Below are 22,641 nucleotides of genomic sequence, written 5' to 3'. Positions count from 1 at the left end.
AATTAATAAACAACTTCAGTGAGGTTACAGGATACAGTATCAACAAACAAAAATCAACTCTATTTTGAAACAGGTACAAAGAAAAACTCAGAAATGGAATTAAAGAACACAATTCCATTTATATTAGTATCAAAAGAATGAAATACTTGGGAATAAACAATCCCCCAAATAAAAAACTTATACACTGAAAACTGAAATATTGTTGAAAGAAATTAAAGATTCTTAATAAAGCAAAGACATTCCATTTTCATGGATTGGAAGACTTAATATTGCTGAGAAAGGAATACTCTCCAAACTGATACAGAAATTGAATATAGTCCCATTAGGACACCAGGCTTCTTTGTAGAAACTGACATGTTGGTCCTAAAATTCGTGGAATCTCAAGGAACACAGTATAGCCAAAACAATCTTCAAAAAAAAAAAAAAAGCAGCAGCAGAAGTTACAGGTGTCTGTTTCTGACGCTAAACCTTACTACAAAGCTACAGTGTGGTAATGGCATAAGGATAAACACAGAGAACAACAGAATAAAGAGTCCAGAAATAAATGCATGGAGCTGCAGTCAGCTGACTTCTGGCGAGAGAGCCATGGCCATTCAACAAAGAAAGAATACTTTCTTCTACAAATGATGTTGGGACAATTGGAAAATCACATGGACTAGAATGAAGTTGAACCTTACCTTACACCACATACAAAAATTAATTCATATGCATTAAAAACCAAATTGTAGGAGCTAAAACTGTAAAACCCTTATTATAAGAAGACAAAGGGATAAATCTTTGTGACCTTTTATTTGACAATGGATTCTTAGATATGATACCCCAAGCACAAGGAACAAAAGAAAAAAATTTAGATAAACTGAACTTCATCAAAATTAAACTTTTGTGCTACAACGACACATCAAGGTGAAAAAACCCATGCCATGGGATGGGAGAAAATATTTGCAAATCATATGTCTGATTAAGGAGTCGTATCTAGAATATATAAAGAACCGTAACTCGTAAAGACCACACAGTTCAAAAATAAAGTATCTGAACAGACATTTCTTCCCTTCCAAGAAGACAGACAAATGGCCAACAAGTCCATGATAAGATGCTTGACATCACTGGTCAGTTATCAGGGAAATGCAAATGAAAAATACAACAGATACAACTCACTGCACACCTGAATGACTGACTGGCTGGAATCAACAAGTCAGATAATAACAAGTACTGGTGAAGTAGTGGTGACATATGAATAAATCAGAACTCACACATTGTTGTTGGGGATATAAAATGGTACAGCCATTCTGGAAGATAAGCTGGCAGTTCCTCAAGAAGTTAAACTGTTACTATTTGACCCAGACATTCCACTCCTGTCTAAAAAAACCATAACACATGTCCATACAAAAATTTGCATCATAATAGAATTACCCATAATAGCCAAGAGGTGGAAACAATCCAAATTCTAAAGCATGAATAAACTAAATGTGGTATATATCCACACAAGAGAAAAGGTTTAGGCCACACAGAGGGATGAAGTTCTGATACATGCTACACTATGGATGAACCTTGAACACATGCTAAATGGAAGAAGCCAATCACAAAAGACCACATACTATGGTGACTGCATTTATATGAAATGCCTAGAAATACATGGAGACAGACGGTAAATTAGTGGTTGCCTAAGGTTTGGGGAGTATGGTGGTTGCAGAGTGACAGCTGTAAGGCGTGGCTTTCTTTCTGAGGTGATGGAGATGTTCTACAACTGTGCTGACAGCTACACAACTGTGCCTCTAGTACAAACTACTGACTTGTGTGCCTTACATGGACGAATTGCACGGTATGGGAATTGAGCATCAATAAAACTGTTACCAAAATTAATAATAACTGGAAGCTTTTTATTTACTTCTAAATCTGGCATTTTACAGACTATAGTATTTATATTTGAACTCTCTATAACCAACTACTTCTGGTGTCTTCAAAGTATCTTTTAGTACCCTTCCAATCCCCTCTATGGCTGCTGGTTGTTACAGCTATTTTTTTTTTTTTTTGCAACTTGCTTTGGAATCAGTTTATATTTTGCTAGCTATCATTCATTTCACCTAAATTTTCCAAGTTTTAATACCATGCACTATCCAGTCTCTATAGTCTGTTCTCTGTTCTCTTTCAACCCTTATCAGCTACCAACCCAAGAATCTCACCATGCCAAGATCCCTACAGCTTCTCTGTTGCCAAAGCCAACGGACATTTTCTGTATCTTTTCAGATCTGTCAACGGTATGTGCCAATCCCGAATCTCCTCCACCATCCCAGCCAGATCTCTAAGCCCATCCCACTGTTGAGAATCACTGCACTGAGAAAGACCAGAGATGAATTTCATGGGCATGGAAAAAGGTTGAGAAATGATTCCTTACACTCCCCTTGGCTGCTACATCTGCTCATAAGGTCTATCAGCATCATCCAGGGTGACGGCAGCCAGGCCTCTCTTTCTAGCCCAGACCTGGCCCTGGGCCTCCCAGCTCTCTCCCTACTGCAAAGCCCCACCCCGCTCACTTGATCTCTAATAGCCAGCTTTAATTCAGGATGTCACCCATTCAACCAAAAGAACACCCACTCTGGCTTCTGTGTTAGGCCCTGGGAATACACTGGAATGCAAGACACAATTTTTTCAATTTCTTGCCAAACTCGCTCCTTTTCTTATACCATATACTACCCCACCCTTCTCATCTTACCAGCACCACTGTCCACCAGTTAAACAAGCCAGAAATCTGTAATAACCCAGACTTTCATCACTCCCTCATGCTGAACTCCTATTCACTTTCTTAAACTGCTCTTCCATCATCTCCCAAGGTCCTTCACTGATCACACTTCCTTCCCAGAACAGGTACCCAAAGTCTCTAGTCAAATACCAACTCTAATCCTTCTAGTCCCCCACTTAAAAACTCTGCTGCCTACCGGAACAAGACCAGGCCCCTCAGCCCAGCCCTTGTAAACCTGTGTCCAATCGCTCCTCCAACAACACTTGTATCATATGCTTCTCCCTGTTTGGTGTCTGAACCTAATCTGGCCATTGGCCCTTATGCATACGCAGGTCCCCATTTCCCACAGCCTACTTCTTCTTAAGGTCTGGCCCTGATGCCACCACCTGCCAGGCAGAGTCACCGATTTCCATCCCTCTGTAGCGTGGCTGACTGCTCTGGGCTGGAGATGTGTTTATATTCCTGCCCCTGGCAGCTCTTCATGAGCAGGCAGGGGTCATGACCTCAGCACCTCCCCAGAGGCCTAAGCCAGTTAGCCCACAGAATGGTGGGAGGGCACTGGTGGCCACTCACCCTGCGGTTCCGGTTGTGATCCATGGTCTTGAGGTGCTTCTGAATGATCCCAAACTGCATGGGAATGAAGAGGTCACAGGCTGCGCAGTGGGCTGCCTCTACCTTCTTCACAAAATGTTCCATGGCAATTTCTGTAGAGGAGAGAAGGAGGGAGTCGCCACTGGTCCCAGACACCTAAGAAAGACCCAGGAGTTGGGGGAAAATGCCAGACCAGCTCCTCACCTCACCCTGCCATTTCCACGTGGGCCTGAGGCTGTTCTCACTGACCCTCCCTGGGGGAACAGAGGGGTGTTGTGACCCTACTCTGAGAACCAGAGGAGGGAAGGCTGAGGTCCGGCCTGGTAGGACTGGGATGGAACCTCCTCACCTTGTGTCAGATCTTGGTCTCTGTAGATCTGCTGGATCAGACCATCAAGGTCCTCCACGGTTTTTCTGAGCTCCTCTGTCTTCTTCGTCTTGTTGGCGACATATTCCTGCCGGATACACCAAGGAGATATCAAGCTTTGTGTGGGCCACTCTATGTCTGCAGGGTAACAGCAGCTGTACCAACCACTCTAAGGCTCACCTGCAGAAAGTCAGCCGTCTGCTTGGGGAGCTTGGTGCCTACGTACTTAAAGTGTTCCTTGTGAAACTTGCTGTCAAGGTGGCTGACCATCTCATCCTCATAAAAGGTTCGGTATTTGCAGAGAGAACACACAAACTGGATCCTGCCACAGGAGGGAAACGCAGAGCTGAGACCAAGAGGGTTCCGGGGAAGAGTGCTGTTGCATCACCCAACCCAGCTGCGAGCCCTGAAACAGGCCTTGCTCATGGGCCTCTGAGGTGTGGTCCCAGCAGGGGGACAGGCTAGGACCAGTGGGGCTGGGAGTGCAAAGGGACAGAACATCTGCAGGCTGCAGTTACTGCAACGTAGGGGACAGGGCAGGAGCTCTTCCTTCCCACAGGCAGGAGGCTGAAGCCTGAGGCAGCAGCTGCTGCAACAGGCAAGGAGTCGCTGGAAGGTTGCTGGAGGGCCTCTCTACCGAGGCTGGGCAGGAGCTTGTGCACTTGGCCCAGCTGGGGAGCAGAGGAAGGATGCCCTGGCGTGAGCCAGGTGGCCCTGAGTGCAGAGTGAAGTACGCAGTCCTGAGGCAGGGCCCGGAAAGGTGCTGCATCTTCCTTGTGGGGGCTGAGGGGCTCAAAGACCCAGCCCATCCTCTGCTCAGAATGCGTGGGGGTAGTGTCGGGAGGGATGGGAGGCAAGCAGGCCTGGGCACCTGCTGCCTCATCTTCCTCTTCTGAGAAGAGACCAGTCTGAGCTGGAGGAGGGCGCCCGCCCGGCCTGCCAGAGGGCAGCCTGGAGTCACCTGAGCGAGGTGCTCTGTCTGGGCCGCGTGTCCACAGCAGAAGCCCGGGGTCTGGGGCCTGGGCCGGAGCAGGCCGCCGTGGCAAGGGGCGGAAGAGGCCAGCCGCCACCGAGGCCTCGGGGCAGGTCCCTACCTCTGCCGGACGTCCTTATCTGGGCCACGGGGTCAGCTTTGTCTGGAGAGCCCAGGGGCCGGGCGCCGGCGAGGCTGAGGAAGGTCCAGCAAGAGCAAGAGTCTGAGGCGGAGGAGGAGGAGGCAAGCGCCAGTGCGGGAGCCCTGAGGGCAGACAGACCCGACCAAGGGGCGTGAAGGGCTCAGCCGCAGACAGGCCCGGCCTGACAGGGCCGGCGGGCCGGGCAGAGGGCAGGCCTGAGGCTGCCACAGCCCACAGGTGCTGCCGTCTCTCCTGAGCACAGTGACGGCCTCTTGGCAGCTAGCTGGGGTGGCACAGGCGCCTTGGACCTTGAGTCTCTGCTGAGCTGGCCCCCTCCCGCAGGGGCATCAGGCCCCCAGTACACCTCGGGGCTCATGTGCCGAGTGACCTAGCGCCGGAGCTTCTGGGCAACGGTGCTGAGCAGTGTCAGATCTCAGGCCAAAGTCGCTAGCGGTCACCAGGCGGCCGCACAGGGGCAGGGGACGAATCAGGCCCTGGGAGCTGGGCCTGGAGGAAAGCAGGGTCCATGCACGGCCGAGCAGGTGACGGCTCCCAAGGGAGGCCAGAGGGCGGTGAGGCAGCAGAGCTATGGCCCTGCTCTCCTGGAGGCAGCCCCAGAGTGAGGCAGAGGCAAAGGGGTGGAGGGAAGCTGGTTACCTTTCCACCATGCGGTCTCGCTGCCGCTTTTTCTGCTTGTCCAGGCTCTTTTTGCCTGCCTGCAACTTGCGTTTGGCCTGGCCACTCTCATCCTGGGTGCTCAGGACCCCTGTGGGAACAGAAGGATATGGTTACCAGTCTGTGGCCTCTGGCTGGATATCCACTGTCTACTCCAGGGGGTCCATTCTGAAAGCAGCTGTCCGAGCAAGGCCTCTGGCTGCGAGCAGGACCGGGTGCCCTGGGATGGGTGGGGAGTTGACCCCACCACGTTCCAGGACATCCACACTCTGCAGAGTGAGCCACAGGGAAGCTGGAAGGTAAAGAGAGGCTGTCTCAGTGGGGACACTGGCCAAAGTTCAGAGGACCCAGGTGGCAGAATGCAGGAAGGCCTCAGGAGGGGCCTGAGTGCAGCCCCCAAGGGTAAAGGCCCCAAAGCTCACATGGCCCTGCCCACCCACACTGGGTACCGCGGCAACAGTAGGCTGAGGCTGGATTTAGGTTAGGTACCTGCTGGCGCTCATCACTCGAATAGGGAGACACGGACTCCCAACAGGGGCTGTAGAGGTGCTAAGGGAAAGGACACGCAAACCAGAGCCGTAAAAACTGCACCAAGGGTCTCAGCTTGGACACCAGCCACTGAGGACTTGGAACTGCATGTTACTAAGGGCCTGAGGGCAGGGGTTGCGCCTGGGGTTCCCCCACACTTTTGCTTGCCCCGCCCACCTGAAGGCGAAACCAGTGTACTGTCTCGAGATCAGGGCCAGAGTAGGAACCAGGCAGAGGAAGAGAGGTTACTCCCTACCAGTACATAGTCAGCCACACAGGGACGATCCAAGTTGGGCATATTTCTGCCAAGACCCTGCCCTCGGCTGGCCCCCTCCCGCCACAAGCATCTGGAAAAGCCCCCAGTGCCTGGCCACTCAGAAGACTCACCCTTCTCTGCATCCTCTTTGCCACCTTCCTTCCCCTCCTCTTTTCCCTCTTCGTCTTCTCCTTCCTAAGACACAATTTCAGACAGTCAGTGTTAAAGCCTGTGCAGTCGCTCCAAACAGCTGTAAATAACAAGGCCCTGTACCAGGCTGGCATAGAGCTGGCGCCTCACAGCCTCCCAGCAGGCCTTGCACAGAGGCCTCACTGGGCCATGTTCTGAAAAGGAAACCCAGCCTCTGATCAGCGGCTGCCGGCAGCCTGCGCCCTCTACCAGACCTCCACTCCCTTGTGCTAATCATGTCTGCATGCAGGGATAACTCAGGCTGGCCTGTGTTTCTTGGGAGAGGCCTGCTCTGGAGCGCCGGGGCTCAAGCAGCCCCCTGTCCGCAGGCCTCACCCACAGACAGACAAGAGTGCAGGGCTGGGGCCACTTACTGCTCTGGAGCCCTTCTCCACAGTCTCAGCGCCTTCCGTGCCCTCTGCAGCTTCCCCCTCTGTGCCCTCGTCTGAAAGGCAAGAGGAAGCAAGCTCAGTGCAGGAGGCCCATGGGGCAGAGGGCTAGGGTCATGGGCCCAGCACCCGGGCTCACCGTTGTCTGAATCACTGTTATCAGAGCAGTCCGTCCGGGTGGCTTTGCTGTCTGGCTCGTCAGGACTGCCGCATTGCTTTCTCTTCTTTTTCTTGGTCTGGGTCAGAAAGAGCGAGCAGGGTCAGGGTAAATGGCTTCAAGGCCCTTCACTTTCTCAGTCACAGACCAGGAGGGGCCCCTTTCACTCACCCGGAAGTCAGCCGTGGTCCAGGTCTTCCAGGTCCGCCTCATCTGCTTCATGCCATTGCCAAACCCAAAGCCAAATCGGGAGCCACCTGGGAAGGTGCCCCCGCCACGCATGCCCTGGAACATGCCGTACTCAGGGATGATGTTCTGGGAGAAGAGGGAGGGCAGCCGGGAGGCACCAGGCATGCACTGGCCCCGGGCCCCCATGGGGTCTTCCCACATGCGCCCATAGCCCGAGGCCATCGGCCGGCCACTCCGGGAGTCCCGGGCCCAGCCCTGAGCCCGTGGGCCAAAAGTGTCGCTGCCACGCATGCGGAACTGGTCGCGGTAGGCATCGTACTGGCCCTCATAGGCCATTTCCATATCAGGGTCAAGCTCTCCGTAGTCATAGCCCGACCGGTACAAGTCACGCTCGCTCAGGACAGCCCTCGAGTCACAGGCCTCGTAGGAATCATACCTGTAGAGGCAGATGACAAGCATCAAGGGGGCCTCGGGTCCCCTCACCCTTCTGTTCCTGCCTTCCAGCAAACCTTTCCGTTTCAGGGACAGAAGACCCACTCCAGCACTACCCCAGCCCACTGTAGAGAACCAACGTTCAGAAATGCCAACTTAAAAGGCTTCTCGGGGCAGATTTCTAGAAGCTAGCAGGTCCCCTCAGCTCATGTCCCCAAGCCTGCATATGACCACGCACCAGCTTTCAGACCCTAACAAGGACTGACTACGAGGGTAGAGTAGGTCTCAGGGGAACAGTGGGGCCACAGGAAATGTGCATGTGTCTGTGGCAGTCACAATGCCCAAGGCCGCTCCTCGAGGGGCAGAGCCAAGCATCCCGGCATCCCGCAATACATGGGCAATCCAGCGCATCAGTGTTTTGTCCACTGGGGCTGGTAACATTCACAGGAAACCTTCAAACCCCCTCACCACTGAAAACAAAAAAGAATACAGAACGTTTGCCAGGAGAGACACTGCAAGCTTGTCCAATGACAAGAACAGAACTCTTATGAGCTCGTATCATCCCTGGCGCCCAGGACAGGGCATCATAGCCTACACAGCAAGTGGGAAAGCAAGCCAGAGGTTCTGACTGTGGAATCAGAGACAGCTATTCTAACTTCGGCTGCAGCCCACAGGCCCAGGCCCCACACGTCTCTTTGCCAAAGCTGGGTAGTTAAGAAGCACCAGCAGCATGAAAGAAGAGGCCAGGGCGACCCAACTGTCACACTGTCTCTGAACCCTGCTTTCCAGCTTTAGGTTGCTGTAAGACGGTACACAGGCAGCTGGCACCAGCAGCAATGTCAGCCCAACCACCCCTCAACCCACCCCCACTCCACCATCTGGCAGCCTCTGATCCAACACGATGACTATCAGGCACAAGGAGAGGGGATGTGCTGGGCCTCCCCCAACACTTTCTGCTTGCTAGAGAGCTCATGCAAGCAGAAGTCTCCTTGGCACCCTCAGCCCTAGTGCTCCTGGAGCCTCACTTGGCCCTATCAGTGTCTGGTCAGGCCCCTCCTTACACTCTCCCATCTGTCAACTGGAGCCATTAGGCCACTTCACTCCATCCTGTGGTAGAAATACATGTGCCCTTATCACTGAAACCTCTCACTAGGGCACAGAACTCCTGGGCCAGCACCAGATCAGATAAGGACAAACCCGAAGGCAGATCTGAGTGGGAGGCCCAGCTCCTGTGTGCCTCTGGGCAAGAGATGCAACCCACGGGCACTTCACTTTCCTCATCTACAAAGTGAGGACATCAACAGCTCCCCACAGGGGCACTTCTGAGGCTCAACAGCTACACAGTGATAAGGCACTGAAGGGTGGCTAGGACGTGCCCCCATCTTTCCCGTGCCTTACGTGGGACGGCCCAGCTTGCGGTGCTCAGCCCGAGGGCTCACCCCATACTTCATACACAACCCAAACGGTCGTGCCCTGACAGAGTGCAGGGTGCAAAGTATTCCAAGGACTTCAAATGGCTGTCTCCAGAGGGAAGAGTCATTCAACAATGACCCTGAGAAGAGCCACTCAGAGGTCACAGTGAAACCAGCCCAGAGTGGGCTTGCTTGGCCCTCCGCAAGCTGGAAAAGAGGCTCACCATCAGGCAATGGGTGAGGACGGAGGGAGGACGGGACACAAGCCAGAGAAGGAATGTGAAACAGACCCTACACAGTCTCTGGGAAGCCCCAGCAGTACAGCAAAGAAGGAGAAAGCAGACAGATATAACAGGAAGTTCAGGAGAGGGAGACTGCCAGGGGGCAGAGGGTGACCCTGCAAAGCCTTCACCCCTAGGCTGGTGCCCACTCACCTTTCTCCACCTGAGCCGTACACGCCTCCTTGTATCATGTCCGTCTCCAAATGCGGCACCATATCTAAGCGTTGGTTAATTCTGGACAAAACGGAATCAGCACTGGCACTACCCATGGCACTAGGGTTTGCATTTGTGTCAGAGTTAGGCATTTCCCAAGAGTTTGAAGTGGCCATACCATACCCATAGTTGGTGGTGTTATCCTGGCCATAGCCATAGCCATAACCATAGTTCTCGTAGCCTGCAACGATGGAGACAGAAAGACAGACAGACAAGATGGAGGGGGCGAGGAGAGACAGACAAACACAGAGACAAGGACATCTTTGGTCACAGAGACAAGCCTGGATTTTAGCCACCCAAGGCTGGATGGGCCCAGCCTTCTGGGAAGGAACAGCCAGCCCCAGGGCACCTTGGACCCCCAAAGGCAAGCCCCATCCCGAAACCTTGGTTAAGCTGCACAATCCCAAGGGAGAGAAGAGTGATCATGGGAATAATACTTGCCTCTGTTTGTCCCAGAGTTCCAAGTTCCATATCCTACAAAAATGTAAAAGGGCAATTATATCTATAATTGCTTACAATACGATGAGAGTCTAATTCCGGCATAAAAACAATGATTCCTAGAACCTGAGCGGTTATAGGAGGCTGAACCTCCCCTGAGAAGCCTTGAGCTTGAGAGCACTATATAACTGACCTAGGCCACATGTTGCCCTGGTGCCCGATCTTTCGTGGCTCTGACCATCTGCTATTTAAGGAACCCCCGATTCCTAACACTCTCAGGGAGTGCTGCAAGCTCCTATATGGCTTCCGCAATAATCTGAGTGGGAGGCCCAGGTCCTGTGTGCCTCTGAGCAAGAAATGCAACCCACGGGCGCTTCACTTTCCTCATCCACAAAGTGAGGACATCAACAGCTCCCCACAGGGGCACTTCTGAGGCTCAACAGCTACACAGTGATAAGGCACTGAAGGGTGGCCAGGACGTGCCCCCATCTTTCCCGTGCCTTACGTGGGACGGCCCAGCTCGCGGTGCTCAGCCCGAGGGCTCACCCCATCCTTCATACACAACACAAACGGTCGCAGTAAGCCAGAATTGGAAGATTACTCTCACCCTTGGCTAAGCACCAATGAGAGGAGAGTCAAGCAGTTCTGGCGCCTCACACTGATTCCATGCTGTAAAAGAAGCTCAGCAAAGAGCTCATATCCACTCCAAAACCCTGTCAATCAGATCACCCGACAAAGCCATCTGGAGCAGAGAAAATAACCACCCTAGTCCCTCAAACGTCTGCCTTAACAGGGAGAACTATCAAGCCCTTGAATTGTGTGAGTGTGCTGTGCTGGAACACATAAGCAGAGGGAAAGACAGGACACCACTCTTGAGAAGAACTGATGAAAATACAATTTGGCTTATAAACTAAATGTACTTTGCATTTTATTATAGCACATAAGAAAAATCGGTGATGGACAGGGAGGCCTGGCATGCTGCGATTCATGGGGTCGCAAAGAGTCAGACACGACTGAGCGACTGAACTGAACTGAACTAAAGAAAAATTCTTTCCTTCGAAAACGTAAAGCCACTGAAAACTGACCAAGTGCAAAGCAAAGGGCAATCTCTGAGTCGAGCACACACGATTCTTTCCCAAGGAAGTACATGAGAACAGGAGACCACTTTCCCAGCGTCTCTGGTGGGACCTCAGAGTTATCTCCTATTCCACAATGTCTACCTTGCAGACAGACAAGTCATCCTTGTCCCAGAACAGAGAGAGGACCAAACCTCAGCGAGACGGCAGCATGATGAACAACAGAATCCAGCCACAAGAAGGCAAGAGTGCATACACTGAGAAGATGAATCAGAGTGAACATGCAAGGGGGGGCAAGCTGAGATCCTATACTCAGGTTTCCCCTCGATCTACTGCACAAACGAATAGGGAGACACTGGAAACCAGCAAGGACCTGGAGATGAACACTAATGAACTGTGGACATGCTAGAGCTCACAAAGCAAAAATCCTCTACAGCTGGGGAAACCAAAGTAGGGGCTTCTCATTCATTTGTTATTCAACGATGATCATGCTCAGAGCACACAGAACAGAGGCTAGCAGTCCCAGGCACTCCTCAGGCCCAGAGCACTGTGTGGTAAAGCAGACCCTAAATAATTAGAGAGCAGCAAGGGACAGCAGATGGAGATCATGCAAGGAGTGAGTGGTGAATGAGGCATTCAAACAGGCAAGAAGAGTGGCTGGCAGAGCCACACAAGGAATAATGCACACTTAGTCCCAACAGCTAAAAGGGTCTGGCCACGTGGCTGTCTGCAACCAGGACGGTGGACACTGTCTATTCAAAAAGAGACAGGACTGGGAGACAAAGGCAGCCCATCGAGGCTATGCCTGAGCCCCAAATATGGTGTCCCTGCCCCACTCCAGGCTTCCACTACTGAGGACTTGCCAGACCAGCAAAGAAGCACAAAGAAAGGAAGCAGCAGTAGGCATTAACTCTGAACACAAGCACAGGCTGGTGGCTCCTATGACAGTGGCAGGCAAGCACTCTCTATGCGCTACCTGCTATGCCTAGAGTAACCCTGGTGGGCTCCCCAGCCAGATCCCCTCAGGAGAAATCTTTGTCTACACTGTGTTCTTTGGTGACTTCCTTGCAAAAGAACACTGGAATTCACTTCATCTCCACAGAGATGAGACCATAGTTGACAGACTATTTTAAGAATGTAATTTATTTTTAAAAAGGAAACCAAAAAAAGAAAAAAGGAAAGAAAAAGTAAAGAAAAGAAGCTGGTTATAGAAAACAATATTTAAAGAGCAAAAATAGAAAACTATGTAAATGTTTGACTTTAAGGTAATAGTTAATCACATTATGGTCAACCTACTCAGTGATATGACATAGGCATCAAAAAAGAAACTACTAAGCCTTATGCTGCCCAAGGAAACGCTCTAACAGCACAACAAAACAAGTTCTAGCCGCCTGTAAGCTATTCAACTACCTAAAATAACTATGCTGACAAGTATAAAATGGTGGGACCTTGGTTGACTGTTTTTCAAAATGTTATTTAAATGTTGTTATATTAATCTTACAATTTAAGCCAGAAGTAAAACTATTCCTTCAAAACATGATGTAAAACTTCTCAAAAAAAAAAAAACTACAAAAAAAAGTTACTAGTGGAAAAAAAAGTTAACTTGTGAATAAGTGAGCTTGGCAAGGTTTTATTACAAGGTCAACATACAAAAAGAAAAAAAAAAAAATCAAATTTCTACATAACAGCAATGAACAATTGGAAACTGAATTTTTGAAAACTATCATATCCCATACCATTAAAGACATGAAATGCTTAGCTGTAAACTGAACAAAATATGTGTAAGATTTGTGTGCAAAAACTACAAAACACTAAAAAAAAAAAAAAAAAAAGACATGAACAAATGAAGTGACATTCTGTGTTCACATATTAGAAGACTTAATACTGTTAAGATTTCAATTCTCCCAAACTATAGATTCAAGACCATTCCACTCCAAATCTCCAGAGGAATTTTTATAGAAATTGACAAACTGTGTCTAAAATTTATACGTACAAGCTAAGGAACAAGAATATCCAAGTCAATTTTGGAAAAAGAATAAACCTAGAGGACTCATATTCATAAATTTCAAGACTGACTATAGTGATCAAGACAGTAAGGTACTAGAGGAAACTTAGGACAGGCAAATCAATGAAAGAGAATTAGAATCCAGATACAGACCCACACATATACATTCAATTAATTTTCAACAAAGGTAATGAAGAATCTTGACCTATATTGTATACCTGGTAGAAATATTAACTCAAAATCACAAAATAAATGTAAAACCTAAGACTATGAAGCGCTTAAAAGAAAATCTTTGTGACCTTGGGTTAAGTATAAATTTCCGAGATACAACTGGGGGGACTTCCCTGGTGATCCAGTGGTTGAGAATCTGCCTTCCAACACAAGCAGGGAACTTGGGTTCAAACCCTGGTCAGGCAACTAAGCTCAAGAGTCACAACTAGAGAGTCCCATGTGCTGTAATTACTGAGCCCATGCGCTCTAGAGCCTGTGTTCTACAACAAGAGAAACATCTTGCAACTAGAGAAGCTCCTGCGCTGCAAAGAAGAGTCAGTGCAAAAAAAAAAAAAAGACTGGCATTTCCCTGGCAGTCCAGTGGTTAAGACTCAAGTTCAATCCCTGGTCAGGGAATTAAGATTCCACATGCCACACAGCACAGCTCCAAGATTTTTAAAACAAAAATAAAAGACTGATGAACTGGACTTCACCAAAATGAAGAATTGGTGTTCTTCAAAAGATACTATCAAGAGAACAAATAGATAAGCCCCAGCCTGGGAGAAAATATTTGCAAATGGCACATCTTATAAAATGCTTTGGACTAGAATATATAAACTTGAGAGAAAATGGTTCAAAAAAGATGTGTAATTTGGGATTAAGTCTAATGAAAAGGGTTGAGGCAGGGAGGGCAGGACAGAGAAGCCATGCAAACAAAGTTTCTCCTCCTTATGAACTATTTGATACCTCCTTACTCATTTTCAGAACATTTTTTTAAGTCTCTCTCTCCCCTGGGACAATCTGACAATCCTTCAAGGAGTTTTACTTATTTCCACTTAATCAGTGACTCCTGAGAGAATGTGACTGTGTAAACTCAGTCTTTCCCTAGACCTTGGCAGTAAAACCAATTACCCATCTCAATAACCAAGGCAAAACCCTTTGAAGAAAGCTCCTTCATGACAGAGAACTAGGGTCACGGTCACAAATCACAGAGAAACAGCTTTACGGGCAGTTTTGGACTGCTGAGAGACACCAACAGAATATCTATGGATCCTTCTGAATTAGAGATTCAGTGTGTCTGTCCACAGTTGAGAAATCAATGAGAAACTTTCAACCCTGTGTGTGAGGAGCCTACCAGCCTGACTGTGTCTCTAAAAGCCATCTAGATTCAGACAGGCAGCCTCTCCTACATTGGAATCTCATGCACTACTCTGCTCACATCAATCCTTTGGACTTTGATTGGCTACTCTCCTCCCCAGACCCTCCCTCGAGGGGATTTTCTGAACCTACATCTTTGTCACAGGCCACAAGTACTTCTAACAGTTTGTCAAAGGGTCAAAAGAACCAATCATATACAGTCAAGAATTCCCCAGCTTGCTCAATAACAGACCTCTTTCCCATAATGGCCCCCAAAGGGCAATTCTAACCCCCCGAAGCTATTCTAAGAGCCCACCATACCATTTCACACAAGTTTGCATTTGGAAAAGACAGTGTGACAGCAATGTTAAAGGCAACTAATAAACCAGTGGATTGCTCTGCCACTAAAAGCAGAGCACACACCCTCCAATTCCCAGGGGCCCACACTTACCATAATCACAGGTGGGCTGCGCGCTTGTGTCTGAGTACGTTGACTGCAAAGTGGTTTCAGATCCCTGGACAAAGCCTAAATATATGTACAGTGTGGTTAATTTCTCCAAAAAAGCCACATGAAAATGACCTAAGACTACCCTTCAGTGGAGACTGCCTGGCAGACCCCTCACTGGAAAGCCACCAAAACTTTTGGTTTCTGAACACCTCCAGAACATATCAACCAAAGGAAAGGCAGGCTATATTTAACTTGTTATGTCAGAAGAATTGGATAAACATTTTTAAATCTTTAAACCAGTACCCTGTTTTGATAAATGGGTACCCAAATTATTCAGGTAAATGAAGAAAGTGTTTATATCACTGAAAGGTGAGCTTCAACTCAAATAACAATGGGGGTTAATTTTGAACAATGTTAAGGTAAATAATACCTATTCCATTCCCCCAAATCTAAAGCTTATATATATTTTTCATCTTTCCATTAAAAAAAAAAAGTGTATTACAATTACCTCTTAAATGTAATTACTTGGGGTTAGCATGTTTACATGGAACAAGCATTATAGATTCTATGTATAATTTCCAATCTTCTCAAATCTTATACTATTTCTCAACTTCTAATGAATTAGTAACAAGTAAGGAAAATCTGAACTTCTACCAGAAACTACTGGTCTCAAATGCTGATTATCTTTTAATCTACGCTTTTAAAATATTTTTGTAAAATATTTTTAAGTGATTTGCCCTTAGCACTGAAATTATGATAGATACCATAAGAGGCAACATTTGCCTGTTCCCATCAAGACCCAGCTCATGACCTAAAAATTAAAGCCAGCACCTCCAGTAGCTTGCTCACAATAAAAGCATACACCAAGTGCCTTTCCCTGGGCAGCATTCAAGTATTTGTTGACACTCTTTCTAGTTCTCTCTCTTTTTTTTTTTTTCCAGTTCATTTCTTAAGACCATAGCAGCAAATAGGACAGCAACAGCAGCCAACACTGAACAAGTGTTTTTCCTGCAGGGTGCTAAGGGGTTCATTTGCATTATTTCGCTTCATCCTCACCACAGCCAACAGAAGGGACAGGGCCAAGATCCCTTACCCTGCCAATTCCAAAGTCCAAAAAGGTCTGAAAACCAAGTGTTTTCGTCAAATGTGGTGTCAACATGCATTTTGAGAAAAAATGACCCATGAGGACATTCTTTATCTTTCTTCATTTAATTACCAGGCGCTGCCCCAAACCCCACTACAGGTGTCGTGCAATGTCCTTTTAAGCTAGAATTCCAAAACACACCCAGCTCCAAGGGTTTCAAACAAAGATCAGTGGATCCACACTTTACTTCCCAGAGGAGGGAACTGAAACTGGGCACGGGGGAATAACAGAGCTGGTGACAGAAGCATATAAATCCAACATTTCCTACATACCCTAATTAAAGAGGGCACACTGGAATGGATTTCCTCCAGGGACCCAGGACGTTCCTGAGATGCCCAAACTGTAACCCTGATAATAACTATACACAAGAAACATTGAAAGTAATCTAAAGCAGGTTCACCTGTGGGAAAGGCTCCCAATGTAAGTACCACCTTACACTGGCCTTTTCCACTGTTTGCTCAACTAGCTTCTGGAAACCTGTTTGTTCAGCAATAGTGCCACTGGCAAAACAACTCCAGACTTTAGGTAATATGGTCTGAAGGTACTGCAGCTGCAACTAGAACGTACCACAAGCTAACAGGAATACATACTGGATTAAATACACAGTATTAAAGCTATAGAGCAAAAGATCTATGTATATTCAGGGGAGAGGGCCCTGATTCTTCCTTGAGAAAAAGGAAATATAATTCATCAGTCAATCAAACCTTCAGAGTTCAAAGGCAAACTCAGCTCTAGTTCTATCCTCTCTACATTAATATTCTGTGCCACAACACTGCCCCCAGGGCAGGACCTTCTTTAGCTAGTTATGCTCCAATTATGAACCAATTCTTATCTGGCTTGAGTATCGATCTTGTCTTGGTTCAATTTTTCAGCTTGATTAAGTTCTGAATGAAAAAATAAGCTCTGAGTGAAAAAATAAAATAAGCAAATTTTTGGTCCTATAAAGTGAAAGGTCAGACCGTGGGTTTATAACTGTGTATCACAGCCCCTCCCTCCTGGCCAGCCTCTCTGATATCTTTTTTGCTCAAAAACACACAAAGCTTCTCTATTTTATTCTTTTCCTTCTTTTTTTAGAAGGGGATTCTTTGAAAAAATAATATCAAGTGACAAAAACTGGAAGACAATAGGAAAGAGGTTAGGTTGCAGCCCACCTCCACTATCCAGTGAAAATCAGCCTCCAAGATGGCCTCCAATGATTCTGGCCTTCTGACATCATGTTGTCTCTTCCCAAATAGAGGGAGGCAGTTTAATAGAAGATATTGCAGAAATGACCCAGTGTAACTTCTGAGGCTTCCACCTCATTCTTTCTCAGATTATTCACTCTTACTATAAGCCAGCATATAGTAAGGACCCTCTAGTAGGCCTGTGGAGAGCTCCAGATAGTACAGAAATCAATAGCCAGCATCAACCTGTCAGGCACATTAGTCTGAGTCACCTTCAGCCCAAGTTCAGCCTTCAGATGACTAAGGTCCCAACTAACATCCAAAATGTAACCTTATGAGAAATCCCAAGCCAGAGCCATCCAGCTAAACCACCTGTGCATTCCTAACACAGAGAAAATATATGAGATGATGAATGTTCCTGTAAAAAGACTGGCAGCATTTCAGACCTTTGTTTAAAGATCTGATTCTGGATTTTTTGCCCTGTTTTTCCACTGCTCCTATCTTCCTCCCCTTGGTGGTAGAGATAGAACCTTCTTTTTCAAGTATACATAATAAAATTAGATTAAAAGATTAGATAAGTTATCAAAAAGATACATTTTAAATCACCTTCTACCCTTACTAATAATGCTAACATTTGCTTTAAGGCCTCCAGAAATTCCCCTTAAAGGCAAAGAGTTGTCTAAAATGTGACATAAAATGCCTGACATTCGTTCATTCATTTATTTATGACAGCACTTCCTGACATGTGGGGTCTTAGTTCCCCCACCAGGAACTGAACCAGTGCCCCTGCAGTGGAATCTTAACCACTGGATTGCAAGGGAAGTCCTTACATGCCTCTGACTTCAGTGGTCTGCTTCTTAAAAGGGAAAGTCACACGTTATAAAGCAACTGTGGTTTTCAGTTGGTCAAGATCAAGGGAAAACTAACCATAACCTCATTAGCTTGGCTACCTCACTGCCAACTCAAACACAGAATTACAGCCTACAAGATATGGAGCTGAAATTCAAACTTGACCATCTGTGACCTCTATATATCAGTTTCCTTGTCTATGAAATTAAATGGATCATTATTAAGCTACCCACCAGCACCCAACCAGTCATCCCCTGGTTTCTTCAGCAGTCCTGTCCCTAATAACCACAGAACTGTCTTCCAGTTCTTGATAAGATTTGGTGAAAAGGATCAGTTTTCAATTTCAGTTATGTTAGTATCAACCCGACTGATGATGAACCCTGGTGAACCAGAAAAGGTACACAAAGGCTAGGGCAGGGTTGCTCAACCTTGGCACTACTGATGTTTGAGGCCAGAAAATTCTTTAGGGTGGGGCCACCCTTTGCACTATAGCATGTTTTAGCAGCATTCCTGGCCTCTACCCGCTAGATGCACAAGTAGCAACTCCCACCCCAAGAAGTGACAACCGAATACCACGCTCCAAACTTTGCCAATGTCCCCTGGAGGGCAAACTTGCCCCTGGTTGAGAACCACTGGGCTAAGGGATGGTTGCTTAAAAAAACTGGAGTTCTTGCCAAGCTCCTGACCTGGAGGAGGGAGAGCTAACACTACCTTCTCATCTAAGGCCAACATACAGCTGCCTATGGAGCAGCCCCAGAGGCTCAGATTCCACTCTCAGTCCTAAACATTCCAAGTAGAATGCAGCTTACCCAGCAACCACACAAGCTCAAGCCCTATTAACAAGGGAAGCTCTTGGCTGAGAAGCCTCATCAGTTACTCCGAAAGCAGTCCCAGGCCAGCCTTTGAATTCATTCAGGGATGATTTGTAATCACCCAGGCATATCCTATGGCTCCCTCTCTAATCTCATCATCCCCTCCCTCCCCTTAGCTCAAGACCCACTGATCACCTCAGGCTGATCGTTTAACACGCCAGGCAGCTCCTGTCACTAGGTCTTTATATGGAGGGCCCCCTTGGCCAGATATCCCTAACTCCCACGTTCCATTCAGGTCTCTGCTCAAATGCTCAATGCTCTCCAGAGGTCCCCAACCACCCCACGTAATAGAACAAGGTCCTCAGGGTACTGACTACTCCACAACACATACTACGTTCGGCCCCACCCGATTATGGTCTGCCCTCCTCTATAAAACACTTGAGGAATTCCCGTCAGTATGTCAGTGTATTCAACCCCCGACGCCACGATGAATTTGACAGCTGTGGAATGAGTTAACACGGAAGCCAGCCGTTCTTCACAAGGCTCAGTCCCTAAGGACGCGAGGTTCCCCCACTCGGCCCAAACGCTTCATGTATTTATTCACTCACACCCGCCCTCCAAGGAGGGGCTGGCGCCTCTCCCAGCCTGGGGCAGGTAAAGGCGAGGGGGTGGGGCGGGCAACCGCGGTATTTGCGGGGAAACTGCACGGGGGACAATGGCGACGGCAGCCAAGTCCGCAGATCGACCTGAAGGGCCGAGGCCCGAGAAAGGGCGACCTGAGGCGACGAGGGCCCAGGTGGCCGGGCCAGGAACGGAGGCGAGAACTCAGGTGCCGAAACCAAGACCCACCGACACAGGCGACAGAAACCAAAACTTCGGGCGGTCGGGAGCCGGGACCCAAGGTGGCCAGCACAGAGAACTGAGACGCCGAGGCGTGAGGGGCGCGATACTGAGGCGACGGGACCCCGGCGCCATTTTGTGACCGCAGAAAGGGCAGTGTCCAAGCCCCGTGGGAGGCACGGACAAGCCCGGCGCGGCTCCGGCACATCCCTATCCCTCTCCACCTGAAGCCCGACCCCTCTCCTCACCAACCCTGCCGGGCTCACCTGTGTAGCTCATGGCAGCAGCGAAAACTGCACCCGAAGATTCTGGCAGCTGCTCCACACGTCGGACGCCGCCGCGTTAGCGGAGAGAATCCCCCGAGCCCCTTCTACACACAACTAAGCCCCGCCCCTCGACAGCATTGGCTCGCGCCGGACCCTAGCTTCACGCCTGTTGGATAGCCTCGCTGTCCATCTCGGAGCCTCCTTAGCCCCGTGGCTGAGGGCTCTGCCAATCTCATGAGAGCCCCGCCCTAATCCCGCCTCCCGTTATTTTGAGACCATGCGGATTGGCCTAGAGGAGACGTCCTGGAGGTGGACTCCCGCAGAGTTCTAAGGGGCGGAGCTGTTCACTACGGAAAGACCTGAGGCCCAAGCGCGGCCAGGCGGGAAAGGCCTGTGCCCTGGAGGCCCGCCAGAGGGAGCTGGGTCTGCAGGGCAGGGCACTCCTCCAGTCCCGGCTTTGCCACGGGGGTGTCGTGCCAATCTACTCTCTTTCCTAACTTCCCTGGCCTTCAGCTCCAAAACGAACAAGGTAAAGCCATGTTGGAATGAAAATTACAGCTAAGTGCCAAACAAGATACTGGGCAGTTTCAAATATGTGAAATAACATATGTGAAGAATTCAGTCCGGTGTCGGGTGATCTAAAGAAATGTTACATTTTGTTATCCACCGTTACATAAAGATAACAGATATACATCATGTTTATATCATTATATGTAATAAATATATATTTGTATTACTTCAAATGCTCTGTGAGGAAGTTGTTTTTTGTTTTTAACTCCCATTTAAAAAGATAAGAAAACTGAAGCTTGAAATTCATGACTTGCTCAGGGTCCTTGACACTTAAGTGTTAAAGCTGGAACTACCCGCTCTAAACCCTTCTCCGTTTGTTCTGGACTTCAGAGATCCTACAGTTAAGAAGCCCAGCCAGGTTCCAGCGCTGTGTCCTCAGCAGCCTCTTTGGATGTGTCCACTGTCAGAGCCATCTCATAGCTGCTAAGAGATGACTTGAGGGAGCTGCAGACACTGAAAATTGTGCTTGTGTTCGTGAAAATTCATCAAGCTGGGTGACTTGTACTTTTTGTTTTAAAGTATGCCACTACTGACTTTTTGATATTAATCTCTCATTTCGATGGCACTTTTTAAAAGTCCGTATCCTTCAGAGAAATATGCTGAAACATTAGAGATTAATTGGTCTGATGACCCTAATTCATATGGAGAGGAGGACATGAAGGGGCTGTAGCTGAAGAGACTGGTCATGAGTTTACAACTGATGAGTAGGTGACAGTTCATTTTACTATTCCACTTTTGTGTGGTTAGGATTCTCCATGAAAGGCTTTAGCAACTCCTCCAACCCTGGGCCTATGCAAAACTTGCTGCCACGTGGGACAAAGTTCACAATGCATTGAAAAACTCCACATATGAAGTACATAAAGTTCTGCCTCGTGTGCATTCCAGTTGTGGGGCTCATTTCAGTGTCACCCTCAGGGAGACCTGCCTGCCCTCCAAACTAAGGCACAGTCCCAGGACACCTCTCCTGGATCCCATAGCTTCCTTCATGGCGTGTACCACAGCTATATTTTACCCTCATATGTTGACTTCACTAATATCTAATGCTCTGCCTCTGAGACAAGTAGTAGAACTGCTTACGAGAAGGGGTGTGATCACAAGTTTTAGGGAAAGATCCCTCTGTGGCAAGAACAGCATTCAACCCTTTCGAGGACCGGCCCCTATCATGGCATCACTGTTGGTGGTGCAGGACCTCCTACTTTCTAAGTTCTTGAATAGTTTGAACTTTTTCTTTACATCCAGCTTACATCACTTTTTAAAACTAATGTATTAGTTTAAAAAAAACTTATAAAAAGCTGAAAGAGGTGGTGCCTTTGGGTCAGGTCTCATTCCGAGAGAGGCTCTACCAGCATTCAAAGTCTCATATTAGACATGAGTAGTAGAGGCCCTCCTCTGGCAGGCAAGATATGCATCCTGATCTCATAGGAGCAGAAAAGCCAAGTGTGCAGGCCAAGACCACCCTTGGGGAGGAGGGGTGCGTACTGTCACAGCTTGTGAGTCCCCCGTTCCCAGTCAGGGGCATGGTTGGGGGCCAAGGATAATGGGGTTGGGGTAGGAGAGGCCTCTGCCCCAGGAGGTCATTCCCACTTTGCAGCCCCTGGCTGTTTTAAGTGAAAATAATGAGCTAAAAAATCACATGCAATAAACAAGAAGGAGCAGCCAACAAAATCTGTTAAAATCTCAGAAACGTTCAATAAACATTTGCAGAATGAGAAAATAAATAACAACGAAAAGGAGCCAGCAGCTCTTTTTCCCCCTTCTGTTAGTTGGGTTCAGGGAGAGCGTGTATCTCCCCACACAGGTCACATGTCTTGAAGGCAGGGCAGTCCCAACGGCTGTGAGCTTCACCCACCCCACCAGTGAAGGTCCCCACACCCTCAATGGACAGCTCCTGCCCTCGGAGAGCCCTTTAGGCCTCAATCACGGCTCAATCCTGGCTCCCTTCCCAGACCAGCTGCCCAGAGCTCTGGTTCCTCTCCTTGGCTCACAGGAGCTGCCGCACCAGCTGGCCAGAGACCCACCCGCCGCCCCCTCCCCCAACCACCAGCCATGCCATGGAGGGCCAACAGCTAGGAACTTGGGCTCATCCCCAGACAGGTCTGGTGGGCTTGGCAGCCAACAGGAAAACCCAGGGCTTCCAGGGGCTTTTGGCGGA

At 48.4% G+C, this 22,641-nt stretch overlaps 1 protein-coding gene across 9 annotated transcripts in view; it reads right to left on the bottom strand.

Annotated features, from left to right (window-relative positions):
* The window catches only part of AKAP8L (A-kinase anchoring protein 8 like), a 34,927-nt gene extending 12,332 nt beyond the window's left edge, over nt 1-22,595 (bottom strand). For 3 of the 9 annotated variants that reach the window (XM_055542269.1, XM_055542314.1, XM_055542290.1), the window contains exons 1-12: nt 19,920-22,595; nt 14,849-14,923; nt 9,973-10,005; nt 9,472-9,712; nt 7,176-7,629; nt 6,987-7,083; nt 6,833-6,903; nt 6,401-6,464; nt 5,468-5,576; nt 3,876-4,017; nt 3,678-3,783; nt 3,311-3,441 (exon numbers count right to left, since the gene is read on the bottom strand). In XM_055542269.1, the coding sequence (XP_055398244.1) occupies nt 3,311-3,441; nt 3,678-3,783; nt 3,876-4,017; nt 5,468-5,576; nt 6,401-6,464; nt 6,833-6,903; nt 6,987-7,083; nt 7,176-7,629; nt 9,472-9,712; nt 9,973-10,005; nt 14,849-14,923; nt 19,920-19,932 (1,536 nt within the window). In that variant the 5' untranslated portion in view covers nt 19,933-22,595. Of the gene's footprint in view, nt 1-774; nt 1,357-3,310; nt 3,442-3,532; nt 3,583-3,677; nt 3,784-3,875; nt 4,018-5,467; nt 5,577-6,400; nt 6,465-6,832; nt 6,904-6,986; nt 7,084-7,175; nt 7,630-9,471; nt 9,713-9,972; nt 10,006-14,848; nt 14,924-19,919 lie in introns of those variants that run through there. The other 6 variants (XR_008700943.1, XR_008700944.1, XR_008700945.1 and 3 more) reach the window with 5 other exon arrangements.
* Between the last annotated feature and the right edge of the window lie 46 nt (nt 22,596-22,641).

This window comes from Bubalus kerabau, chromosome 1, assembly GCF_029407905.1.
Source record: "Bubalus kerabau isolate K-KA32 ecotype Philippines breed swamp buffalo chromosome 1, PCC_UOA_SB_1v2, whole genome shotgun sequence".
NCBI lineage: Eukaryota > Metazoa > Chordata > Mammalia > Artiodactyla > Bovidae > Bubalus > Bubalus kerabau.
This window is presented reverse-complemented; position numbering and strand designations above follow the sequence as displayed.